This window comes from Callospermophilus lateralis, chromosome X (genome assembly GCF_048772815.1).
Source record: "Callospermophilus lateralis isolate mCalLat2 chromosome X, mCalLat2.hap1, whole genome shotgun sequence".
NCBI classification, from domain to species: Eukaryota; Metazoa; Chordata; class Mammalia; order Rodentia; family Sciuridae; genus Callospermophilus; species Callospermophilus lateralis.
Window position 1 is genome coordinate 13016706 of NC_135325.1, and position 13154 is coordinate 13029859.

Below are 13154 nucleotides of genomic sequence, written 5' to 3' on the forward strand. Positions count from 1 at the left end.
CTAGCTGTGACAGGACCAGGGAAGTTGAGATGCGCGTGAAAGCACAGCGGCTCCGTCCTTAACCTTTGTAGGAAACCCGATCCCTTGGAGGACTGAATTCAAACCAGGGGCCTCTGCCAGGAAAATGCTTGTGCAGATAAATCCAGGAGGTGCCTGGGCGCCGAAGCCTACCCCTGGCCCCCATCAAGGGCCCTTCTACTGTCCCCTCATCGCCTACATAGAACATTCACAGTTCCTTTTGTTAAACATATATTTTTTTTTTTTATTTTGAGCGTGACACTTCTCCACTAGATAGCAAGGAAAAGTGGTAACAATTACACATTACACAAAAGTACTGTACCATTGTCTTTATCTTGAAGGTTTCGGAAGCCTCTACAGTTAATAAGTTAAATAAAGAGCTTGAGTACATAAATATTTGTCTAGGAACCCTACCGTATCTACAACACAGTAAGAATCTACAGGAGGACAAACTTTTACCATACCACGCTGAGTGCAATTGCGTTATAACATTTCAAATATACAAAGCTCTGTTCTTTTTTTTTTTTTAATAACAATGGTATGTACAGAATCAATAATCACAGTTTGGTGACTTCAACAGTCCATATTCTAGCAGAGTATTTCCCTTTGGTTTGATATAAAAACCTTGGTTGGTGTATGATAAAGAAGAGAACAAGAACAAGACGCCCCTTTCCTTTAAGTGCACTGTTAACTATCTTACAGACTCGCATTCGCTTCCCTGGCCCTGGCTTCACGCCGGGCCGCGCTGGGGAGATGAACTTAGAGCGCAAAAATGCTATTTAAAAAAAAAAAAAAAAAGCTAAGTGGGGTGTCAGGAGAAGAGATTGGGCTTTTTAACATTTTAACTTCAATACCAGGCGTCTTGGGGAGAAAACCTCCCCGATATTTTCAGTAAAGAATGGGAGAGAATGGACGTTTGAGTTGGAGCGAGGTTGGCAGTGGCAGGGGCAGGGGCAGGGGCAGGGGCGGGTGGAGAGCCAGCCGAGGAGGTGCCACGTCCGTAAGCGCCAAGGGCTGCCTTGCCCGCGTCCAGGCTGCTGCGAAGGCGGCTGCGCTCTCTCAGTGCCGTCTCGGGAGTGTGCTGGTCCTCTGTTTCCATTTGGTCTTGAGTGGTGCTGAGTGAGGTGACCTTTCGGGGCGCGCCTGGAGGCGCGAGGGTGGAAGGCAGCCTTTAGCACACCTCCTTGCCCGTGCTGGTGCCCGGCAGGATGTTGAGCTGCGTGAGCTGCGCCGCGTGCTCCTTGGCCTTGAGCCTCAGAGCCGCTATGCTAGAGGCGCGTCTGTCTGCGGCTGCAGTGGCCGGATCAGCCAGCGCACCCGACGCCACCGCGCCCTCCACGGCCGGTGTGGGCTGTCGCAGGAGCGCGGCCGCAGTCGACGCGCTGGTCAGGGGGGCCATGGTGGAAAAGAGCCTGCAGGGAGAGCAAACAGCGCGGTCATGGCCTCGGGAGCTGAGTGCAGTGCCTGGGAAGGCTTTTCCTGCAGCCTCTCACCAGCGGAGCAGAGGGGAGCTGAAGGCGCAGAGGGGCGCAGCCCCAGGGGTGCCGCAACTCAGGCCCCAGGTGGGCCGCGAGCTGAGGAGTAGCAGGTGGCACGGGTGGAAGTTGGAGCACACTGGGAGGCCTTTACCGGAGCAGAGACTCAACCGGGAAAGGAAAATAAATAAATAAATAAAGGACCAGATATTTCCGGAAGGGCCAGAACCCCGACCAGAGGCAGGCCCCGAGGCCAAAACCCCCAGGGTCCAACTGCACGGATTTTGCGCTTTCTCTTAAGAAAAGGGGTGCATTCCAAGGCCTGGTGTTCCAATTAAACTATTTGCCTGGAGATCACGTGGAGAGAAAAGAGGAGAAATAGAGATAGAGATAGAGATAGAGATAGGAAGGAAGGAAGGAAGGAAGGAAGGAAGGAAGGAAGGAAGGAAGGAAGGAAGGAAGCTAGCTAAGATCTATGCTGAAGACTTTGATATCTCTCCCCCACCCTGTCCCTTCTCAGCTCAAGATGTATACCCTGGAAAAGGTGGCCTTGCTTGCTGACCTTCCTGTGGACCAGTGCAGACCCAGCCGCCCTCCAGAGTGGGACTAAGAGGTGGGTGTTTGGCCAACACCGGCGGGGTGAGGATGAAGGGCGCCCGCCTGTTGATTTCCGCACGCGGCTGTGACCCACCCGCGGCCCCACGCCCTAGCGAGGCGACACTCTCCCGCCGCTTAGCCTGTGCTTTTTCGGCCTCTTGCTCCAGAGAGCCCCAGGCTCGAGACCCCAGGGCGTAGCGCAAGATGATGCCCAAGCCTGGGATGTATGCCAGCGCTAGCGCCACCGCCTCTGGGCGGCGCCGGGATTGCTCCGTGGTGCTTCCACCCTTTCCACACTTCACCGCCGACCTGCGCCCCAGGCCCCCACCCCCACCACCTCTCAGGGGCCTGCAGGCTTTCCCACTAGTCCCCAGAGCTCTGGCTCCAAGCCCCCGGCGGGGCCAATCCACGATTTCCACAATTAGAAATGAGCCCACCTGGGCTCACGGAGCGCCAGCTCCTCCTCCCAAGCCCACTCTTTGCATTTCCTGCCACCCCCATCACCACCCTCTTCCAGCCTCTCTGAACCCCGGTACTGCAGTCGTGGTTCCCTTGGTTTTAGAAGTCATTTCTTGTCAAAGGGGAAAAGTGGGAAGGAGACCCAAAACTTTAATTTTTCTTTCCAAAAAGAAATGATATTATGTGAGAGGAGGGGGGCGTACCATGTGCTGGTTCCACTAGGTAAACTGAGTCACTAACTTCACTTCAGTGCACTTGCTGTTTATTTTATCGGTTTGTTACCAGACACTAATTTTACTTAGTCTTTTTTTTTAATTTATCTAAGATGATTTTTGTTAAGTAGCTGCGCAGTTGGATGAATCTATTATGCCTTTGTTCTCCCTAAGAGAGATCATTGAAGCTGCATTCAGTTTTATTTTCACTGCACTTTCCAACTTAATACATCCCTCCTTTGTTTCTTTGTCTGTGTGATTATACAGATTTTTAAATTTCATCACTCGGTGTTCATTTAAAGAAAGGGAGTTATAATATACGGTGAACTGTTTCTTTTATTTCGTTGTCTTGTGCCGCTGTGGGGGTTGGAGGTTGCATATATGGGGGTATCATTGGCAGCAGGCCACTTGAGTGACAAGGAAGTTAGGGTCTGGGGAAGAAGAAATAATTCTTTGCACCCAGAGGGCCTCCTGGCTCCAGGGCTCTCGGCGGAGATCAGGAATATGTTCCTCAGGCTGCCAGGCTTTGGGCATGTGGAAAGACTTTTGCAAAACTTGAAAAGTCATCCCTGCTCTGCAGTCTACACTGGAGGGCACTCATACCATCAATGGCCAAGGCTGTTGGCTGCCTTGGAATGGTACCTTTACAGCTTTCATTGAACACTCCTGTTTGTCACCGTTGTTACTGCCAACTGTCTCCCCTTTCTTGCTCAGACCCAAGTCATTCCCTTAAGAACCCACATTTCCTTTTCCAAGTCAAAATTACAGAGTATTTTCTTTGGCTTAAGTCTTTGAGGCTGGGCCAAAGAAAGATGTGTGTAGCCCCTGTTAGTCTCCTGCCACCTCCCTGACCTCAGCCTCTGTGTGTTTGAGAGAGACTGAGGCCGTGCATTACCTGCCGAATGCTGGGCTGATGAATGCCGGGTGCCGGAACACGGCGGCTCCCAGGAAAGTGCTCAGGCCCAGCGGCGCCCCGCTGGGCGGCAGGCTGGCCGAGCCAGGAGGCGGAGGTAGGCTCGGGAAGGCGGCAGCGGCGGCAGCGGCAGCAGCCGTCCAAGCTGAGTCTAGCGCTGGGTGGTGCGGGGGAAAGGGGCTGGCATCCAGGTAGGGGCTGAGCGGGTGGGTGGCCGAGAGTGGCCCGGGGAAAGGCAACCCCGGGGGATGGGTCTGCGCACCAGCCTTCTCCCGCTTGCGCCACTTAGCGCGACGGTTTTGGAACCAGACCTGTGAGGTGCAGAAAGCCTGGGGTCAGCATGGCTCTGGGCACTTACTAGACCCTTCCCCGCGCCGCGGCCCCTCCCTCCCTTCTACAGTGCACAGGCCCATCTGGTCTCTCTTTGGCCTGGGGTTGTTCTCTGACACACCGAAGGCCAAACTAGATTGAAAAGGAACCCAGATTTAAAGAGAGCAGGAAACACAAGACTAGCAAATCATTTGTAGCAGGTATTCCAATTAGCCCATTAAGTGTAAGGAAAATGGGTTAGTGTATTTAGACATGGGAACACCAAAGTTTCAATGTCTGGGCTGCCTCTTCCTTGCTGCACGACTTCAGGTGGGCTAGATAAATATCTCTGAATCTCAGTTTTCTAATCTGTAAAATGGGGACAATAAAATGGGGAAAATAAAATTTTTTATAAGGTTGTTATGAGGAATGAGTAAGGCAAATGAAAGCACCTTCAGAGGTGACTCTCAAAAATAGGCAACCACCAAGTGATGAATGACAGGTCTGTTTTGCTGCATATCAGCTATTTTCACCTATCTCAGGTTTACCCAAGAGCTGGCAAAATCCCTGCTCTGTACTGAAATGGAAAGCAGGAAGGAGGCTCACTTATTCTTTGTAGAAATATTTATTGAATACCTAAGTGCACTGTGTTGAGTTCTAGGGTATGGGAAGTGATGGGAGAGAGGAAATAATTGTTCACAATAATTAGCAAACAGGTATATATTTTAGGGGCTAGTTCTCCTTAAAATGAAATGGGGGTTCACAGCCTGCTCTCTGTAGGGCCCAGCTTTGTGCAAGAAAGGATTGACTGACTGCATGGACAAATAATACCTGAGCACATAGAAATCAGAGGGCAAGTTACAAGCAGACTTTTCCCACCTTCAGAGCTAATAAGTCTTTTATTTCCCTTTGGGAATGTGGTTTAAATAGGTTATTTAAATAGATAGCTCTAGGCTTGGGGGAGGTTTTCAGCCAGGTATTTTCCTAATTGTTAATAAGAAACAGTTTTAATAGAGACCTTTACCTGAAACATGGCAGCTACCATCATCTAAAAATAACCCCCAAGAGCATGAGATTATTTTTATGTGACCTGCTTATCACACCCACAGCTGAGAAGATATGCTCCTTCTCCCCTGAAGGCATTAATATCTTTAGAACTCGGTTTATGACTGCACACAAGTCTAAAAATTAAGAATGAACTCCAGGGCTATACAGAGTTATATTAAAATATAATGTAAACTATACCAGATGAATATGTTTAACATTTTAAAAGACATTCACTTCCTTCAAATATCTGCCCTGGGGGTTGTCAAGCAACTAAGCTTGGTTTGACTTCTAGACAGGCACCCAGGGCAAGAAAAATCAAGAACTTAAATCGGTTGATTACTTAAATTTCTGCTGAAAAAGGGCCCATCCATTACGTTCCACAGCCTTCAAATAATCTATTTGTGAATTGCAGAAACACTCCAGTGTGGAGATTCAGAGGCTTGAAAATGTTAGACTGTAGATAGGACCAGGCTGGGTGGGCAGCTTTTGTGCATCCAAATCTGTCTAGACGAGAATATCCGCCCCACCATGATTGCAATGAGTAAAGGAGGGGAATGGGGCAGTGGAGGCAAAATGCCCTTAAAGAACATGAAAACCTTTACAGACAGATCGTCTCTCCCCGACTCAACTGCAATTATCAAGATGTCCCCCTGCAATTCCTCATTATTGAATTAATACCTCTGAGGCCCCCCAAAGGTAAACGAAAGGACTCTAATAATTCATATTCACTTAATTACATCTTCTCCAGTGAATAGGAGGAGAGCAGAAGGGGAGGGGGCGCTCTCTTTCTTTTTAAAAGTTATTTAACTTTCCCACGACTTGTTCCCCTGAGCTGAAAATGTGGAGTTGCTGTCACATCTCTGTTTGACAATGGAGAAATGTGTCAACAGAAAGGAGGGGACAGGCCTCATCATTAGCCCTCTAATGCAAGAAGCTGTTGTGTATTAAATGAGCCATATGGAATTTATTGTGCTTTATCAGCGCTTGATTTTGACTGTAAAGTGATTCACTCAGCTCCTAACCCAGGGACATCTGTTTTCTGTTGGCCATCGGGGCTGCCTGGTGTTGATCGTCTCTTTGGTTATGAGGCCTGGGTTCGGAAATGCACTCTGGTATGGAGCTGCAAACACCTTTAATAGCATTGCACTCACTCCCTATTAGATCAATGTGGGCTCATTGCTATAAAAAATGGGAAATCAAATAGCATTAGCCAGCTCCTTGTGTGGGGTGAAGGGGAAATCAAACAGCATTTTGCCTTCAAATGGCCCTGTTTGTTCTAGCACTAAGTGGGCTTTTATGAAGCCCGATTGGAGACTTAATCGCAGCCAAATACCTGCTTGGAGCTGAGCGGATTTGTCTAACAACCAAATCCATGCTCCATCCCATTATTTCAATCAGGAGAAGTCGGATCATGGATTGTTTTCTATAGGAGCCTTGGGACTGGGGACTCCTGAACTGTATAGTCTCAGAGACTCTAAAACCCCTGTTCTGAACTTGGACTCCTTTCTCAGGCTCCTAAACCCAGAAATATTCCCCTCCCACCTCCCAAGTCTTAATTTTTAAATATCTTTGTGTGTGTGTCAGATCTACGTTTCTGATTCTGCTTCTCTTCCTGTTATGAAGGGGCTCTCACAGCCCCCCAGTTCATTAACCCATATCTCTCTTCCATTTATCCCCTAGCCTTCTTCCCTCCCTTTCCCCCTGTTTATAGCTCACCTGGACTCGGGCCTCAGTCAAGTCCAGTCTCATGGCCAGTTCCTCCCTATAAGAAAGCAATGCACAGATAGGTCACTACAGGCTCCAGCAACTCCCTCTCAGCCACTTTCCCTCCTCCAGTCCCCTGCCTGCCTGCTCCCACCCCAAGTACATGAGCATGCCATCTCTTCACCACTGGGGTGCCTACTATTTGATTGAAGGCCTAAAACCACAACATATTGCTAGATATAGAATATTATATAACATACTCAAGTGTGACAGGGATGGCTTCTTGGTCTATAATTCTACAAACTTGGACACATGGATTCTCTCTCCCCCTTAGGCCAGAGTTAGACAGAAAATACTCTCATACACGTGCATGCACGTGTACACACACACACACACACACACACACAGAGTCATCACAGTTCTTGTATTGTTTTGTCCTAATACTAAACACAGGAAGAGCTCAACACTCACCTAAAGAAAGATTTTTCTGCCCCCTTGGTTTTATTCTGCCTTTTTCCTTTAAAAAATTTATCTCCTCCCCTTTCCTCTTTTTCTCTCTCCCCTCTTTTCAGTTCTCTGCCTTTCCCTCCATCTCTCTCTCTCCCCCGCCTTCCTCCCTCCCTTACCCCCTTAGGTCACAGTCCCTATTACCCTCTGGAGATATGTTAAGCTTGTTAAGAGTTCAGTGGGGTAATTTTTCGATTAAACAAAATTCTGCGTACCTCCTGACTCCAGTGCCCACTACAAACCCTGCCCATCTCAGGGGAAGTCAATTTAGCTGAAACCCTACCCCGTCATTGCAGTTATTACTGCGACAATTAAGGCAAATAGGAAACCATTAAGATGCTGTAAAATGGCTTACGACCTGTTTACCGAAAATATGAGCGCGCCGAGAATAATTGGCTCTCCGCTCGCTAATATGAAAGAGCGGGGGTTGCCCGAGCCTGGGACCCTGGCTCTGCGCTGCCAGTAGGCCTCCTGTCCACACCTGAAACTTCAGCACCTGGAGAAAATCGGTTCACTAAGTGCTTTGCTTTGCCGCCTGTTACAGTGAGCTCTAGCAAATCTAAATCTACACTTCTGACTAGCAAATCTAAATCTACACTTCTGACTAGCAAATCTAAATCTACACTTCTGGCTGGCGCCAAGGGGCTGACTCCTAGGCTGGTAAGAGGTGGGGGTGGGGTAGCAGAGAGGAGCGGCTCCTCCTCACGCACTTTGCCCCCCCTTCTAGCTAGAAAAGGGCGGACCTGGATACCAACTGACACCAGTTCATTTCTTCTTTTGAAATACTCGTTTGATAAATGCAAAAAGCCGGTGGTCCGGTGAGCTATTTGCTAGTACACACTGATTTTTAAATTTATTTCCTTTTTTAAAGATAAGGATGGGACTAGGTGACAACGGGGAAGACCAAGTTAAGCTCAAGGGACAATCAAATTTAAATGCCCACGTCCTCATTAAATCCTCTCTATTTTCTTGCTTCTGGTTAGGAGTTTGGCAATGGCCAGACCAACTATAATTTGGAGTTGATTCAGGCCTTCTGGTTCCTAAGCAGAAATGTATCCTCTAGTTCAAAGGGACAGGCAAGTTTCTCTAAAATGCAGGTTGAAAATCTGCACACGTTTCCTGCGAAGGAGCTGCTTGCTTGACAAGTCCTGCGCCAGGCAGACACGGTTCCCTTTCTCTTCATGGAGGAAGTTTGCCCTAACCCTGGCTCCTTTTCAGCTGAGCCGAAACATTGGCCTTGGGATGGGAGAGAAAGGCTCCCACCTGCGGGCACCCCCAGATCAGCTGAAGTCGGGGCCCAGATATCCCAAAGGCACATCTTCCCCCACCCCCAAAACTCAGAGCAAGTGGGAAATAGAGCAACAACCACCCGGCAAGCCGGCTTGGACACTTGTCCAAAGAAAAATTTCCCCAACTGCTTGCCTCTTTGCCGGGCTTCCATTAGTCATTGTCTATTCAGTAAACCCGTTTACAGTAAACACACACTGGGTTAATCTGGGGGAAGGACAGAGACCAGAGGGGAAGACTCTGGCTAATGCCACTCAGGTGTAGAGACACCAAACACTGTCCAATTCCGACTTCCTTAGGTTATTTCAGGAGTCCTCAAATGACAGTACTTGGATCTTTTTAAAGACCTTCTCCGCAGGCACTGGGCTCCAGACTCACTGCAAACAGTGTAACCGATACCCACCAGACTCCTGGGACACCAGGCAAGGGTGATGAGCGCACAGTACAGTGGCCAAAAATAGCCCGTTCTCTACTCTGCCGAGTGACCGCGGGTAGTACTCCCTGCCCTCTCCGGGGACCTGGCGAGGACTGAAAAGCCCTAAGCAATGGGCTTAGTCTGGTGCTCTAAGGAAAGGCTCTTTTCCTTGAACTGAAACTTTAATTGGGAAATGTTAAACTGGAACTACTTTAGGAAGAAGAGAAACTATCCCAGCTTAAACTTAAAGCCCAGAATGGGGATGAGGGAGTGGGTAGTTTTAGATGAGCAAAGGTAGGTGTTTGGAAAGGCACTCCTCGGCAAAGTCAAGAGCAAAGTGACTGCCTAGAGTCTGGGGCCCCTCCCTTCCTGTCAGCCCTCTCAGAGTCCCGCATGTGCCCTCCCGCCATTACCACCGTGACCATCCTGCGCTTATACCTGGTGAAGACGTCCGGATAGTGCGTCTTCTGGAAGGCTCGCTCCAGTTCCTCCAGCTGGTAGCTGGTGAACGTGGTGCGGTAGCGCCTCTGCTTGCGCTTCAGCAGCCCCTCCTCCGAGTCGCTGCCGGCGGACAGGCAAACGCTGTCCTCGCCGTCCTTGCCCTCAGCGTCCTCTGGATGCAGTAGCAGCTCTTCCTTGGGCGACAGCTCTCCACCCTCGGTGGCCACAGCGGCGGCAGCAGCTGTGGCCACCGCACCGGTAGCGGCCACTGCGCAGCGCCGGGGCTCCTTGAGCAGCGCGCGGGCATCGTCCTCCAGCAGCTCCTCCTCATCATCCTCCAGCAGCTCCTCTTCCTCCTCCTCATCCTCCTCATCCTCCAGCAGCTCCTCCTCATCGTCCTCAGCACCCGTGCCGCCACCCGCCGCTGGGGCATTGCCGGGTCCGCCGGCCGCGCCAAGGCGCTCGTCAGGGTGCGCAACACCCCCCGGGCCGCCCAGCTCGTCCAGCGCAGGCGGCGGCGGCACGAAGGGCGCCCCATTCTCGCGGTACGACTTGCTGCGGCTGATGCTCACCTGCGGCGCCTGGCTGATCTTGAGCGTGTCCCAGGCGGCGGCGGCCGCGGCGGCCGCGGCCACCGCGGCCCCAGCGCCGTCCGGCCGCTCCCCCGGCCGCGCGGTTGGCGGTGGCGGTGGAGGGGCCTCCCCCCGGGGACCCGCGGTGGCCGTGGCCGCCGCGGCTGCTGCCGCTGCCGCCGCTGCCGCCGCCGCCGCGGCGCCCTGGAGGAGGCGGCCCCCGCCAGGACCATAGAGGCGCCGCAGCTTGGGCGGCAGGTGCAGCTCTGCCTCGAACGGGGCACCGCTGCCCTTGGGGGAGCCTGCGGGCAAGGGAGAGCAGTCAGCGAGCCAGTGGGCCAGGGCGTCCCCGCCAGAACCACCGCATGGGGCCAACCCTCTGCAACTCCCTGCGTGCCTAGGCTTAGGCACACACAGCCCCAGGTCCACCAGGCTCCGACTGGCCCGTTTCCCCGCTTTCCTTGCCCTTTCTTCTTTCTCTGCCCCTCTTTCTCTTGTTTCCTTATTTTTTCCCATTCTTCCTCTTTCCCTTCCCTCGTTCACTCTGCCATTTATTTCCCCTTTCCTTCTCTTATCTATTCCTCTCGCTCCCTCCCTCCCTTTTTTCTTTCCTTGCCTTCCTTCTTTCTTTCTCCCCTCTTCCTTTCCTTATCTCTTTCCGCTTTCTCTCCCCTTTCCTTCCTTTATCTTTTTGGGTGCTTTCCCTTCTTCTCCTCCCCTTCTTCTTTCATTCCTTTCTCTTTCCCCTTGCCCACTCTCCCACTTCTTTTTTTCTTCACATTTGGGCCAGGGGACCATCCGAAACATCCAATAACTTTTTTAAAAATTGCCAGTACTCTGAAAACTTTGCGCACGACCTCTGCCAGCTGCTCCGCCACAGGGGCGCGGGCTGATAAGAGGGGCGCTGCTCCGCGGGCGACCCCTGCGGGGCGAAGAAGCCCTGTGGCCCAGAGCTAAGGCCGCGCCCCAACAGTTCACAGCGGGAGGGGCCGGGGTCCTTACACAAAATGGCAAAGAAAAATAATCCTGGCAAAAATGTGCTGGGAAAGGCCTGGAGTCGGGACTGAGAGGGGGGTGCAACAGGCACAGGCCGCTCCTTCCCTTCGAGGAAGTGGCTGGCACAGGTGCCACTTCAGGCTAAAAAAAGAAAAGGAAAAAGTCAGTTTTATTTTAATCGGCCCCTTCTCCACCATCAGCTCCTGTTTTCCAAGCAGCATTGTGGCTGGACCGCTGGTTTTCAAATTTTAAAAGAAACGAACAGTTCTTTCCTAGCTATACCTCTGCATTCCAGCTTAAGGCGAAACTTGAGAGTAACAGGTTCGGGGCAAAACGACAGTTGTTCTGCAATTTTTAATTTTAGAAAATAAAACCTTTTAAACATCTCAACAGCTCAATTCTTTAAAAAATAACATAGCAGAGAAAAAATAGCACCCAGAAGCCACACATTTCATAAATTTTAAATACAATAAAGAGCATTGGGGAAATCCCAGGGAAATGTTTTTTTTTTTTTTTAAAGCTTGGTTAAGAGGTCACAAGTAATGTACAATTAAAAAAAAATAAAAAGGAAAACACCGTGTGAAAAGAAATTTTCTAAAGAGAAAAGGCCAAGGGCTCACCCTGCCTGGAGACCCCCATTCACCAGCGTTTGGGGTTCTTCATCAAGTTGTTTCCATGAGGGTCTAAGAGAGCATCTGCTATTTCTGCGACATCAGCTCTCTTCAGAGTATACCCAAGGCCAACAAAAGGGGTATTTAAACTATCTAAAGACTAACGCCGCCGATAATCTACAAAGTCCCAAAGCGAAGCTGGGTTTCTGCTTTCTCTGGAAGCATAGGGAGGGAAAGACAGCCCCCAGTGAGATGTTCATGCTCTTTGAGGCACCAGGCCTCAGAGTTGTCCCCTCTCCTTTCTTCCTCTCCAACTTCACAACCCCCCAGGCCCCTGGCTCCCGAACATCAAACATCCAGTGCCCAGTGCCCCTTGCAGGTGCCTGATGGGTGCAGCCTTACCTTGCACGGCCTTTTCCTGGTCAGCGCGGCTGGCCAGCGGGGCAGGCAAGCTCTGCGCGGCTCCCAGCAGCCGCATTTTGCACGGGCTTCTCCGGCCCAGGATGCTGTCGATGCAGTAGGAGGATAGTAAAGTTGGAGATTTACTTTTGCACTCGGGCCTCTCGGAGCAGCCCTCCTCCTGGTACTGATTGCTCATGGTTGGGGCTTTTTCCCTGGGCGCAGAGAGCGGACTGTTGGCTGTCTCTCCCGGCGGGTGGGATGGATGGGTGTGTGTTGTGGGTGGGGTTAGATGGCTGGTTTTAACGGATATTATTGCGATCTTTGTGCCTCTCTGTCTCTCTCGGTTGCCGGCTGCCGGCTCCCGCCCCTGCTCGCAGCCTGAGCTCGCCCTCTCCGCGCTCAGGACAAGCGGTAACAAGTGTAGTGAGCAGCGGGCGCGGAGCTCTGGAGTCTCTCTCCTCCACGTGCTGAGAGGCGCTTTCTGATTGGCTCTCGCTAGAGGCCGGGCTGCGTCGGGCTGCGGGCGCAATACAAAGCCGGGACTGGATTTCATAGGGGCCAGCGGGTTTTTTTGGGGGGGGGAGGTGTAGCAGCGGGCACCACCAGAGTCAATTTTCTTTTCTTTCTCTCACTCTTTTTTTAGATTAACAACTTTCTATGTTTGCTATCCTTTTCCTTCATTTCCTTCTTTAAACCTTTAGGGTTGGCCCAAAGCTCTTGCTCTTTCGGATGCCTGGTCTTTGAGTGCCACTTGGGCGTCACGCGCCCATCCCACCAGCCCAAGGACCTTGCTGGTTCATATTCAGACAGACCTGACAGTTTTCAAAGCCGATATTGCAGCCTGGACAGCGCTTTGACCTCATCGGTGCTCAGTCATCATCCTCTCTAGGCTGGCGGACCTCCGAGGTGTCAGGGTGAGGGCCGTGAGCAGACATCTGCCTTCGGGGCTTTTGGTTTTGTCTTGTGGCCCTACGCCTTGCGCTGTTTGTCTTCACCCAGAGCCTCGCTGTTGTTCTCTTATTAATAGCGTCTCCCACTGCTCTCCTCTCAGATTTTTAACTCTAGAACGAGAAGAAGCCCCGTTAAAGATAAAGCTGTGCCAACGACACTCGGCCTTCTCTAGAGCACTTTCAGGGTGGAAAGGGACCAGCGGCTGTAGCCGCAAGGAGGAGGCGACTAGGGACGGGTC

The 13154-nt window shown here is 51.2% G+C and overlaps 1 protein-coding gene across 1 annotated transcript; it reads right to left on the minus strand.

Moving 5' to 3' along the window:
- Positions 1–377: 377 nt before the first annotated feature.
- Arx (aristaless related homeobox) lies at positions 378–12161 on the minus strand. Its single transcript, XM_077107332.1, has 5 exons — positions 11966–12161; positions 9382–10258; positions 6747–6792; positions 3657–3985; positions 378–1430 (listed from the first exon to the last, which is right to left on the minus strand). Exons 1-5 carry the CDS (start codon positions 12159–12161, stop codon positions 1190–1192), a joined length of 1689 nt encoding a protein of 562 aa, XP_076963447.1. The 3' UTR covers positions 378–1189.
- Positions 12162–13154: the final 993 nt, after the last annotated feature.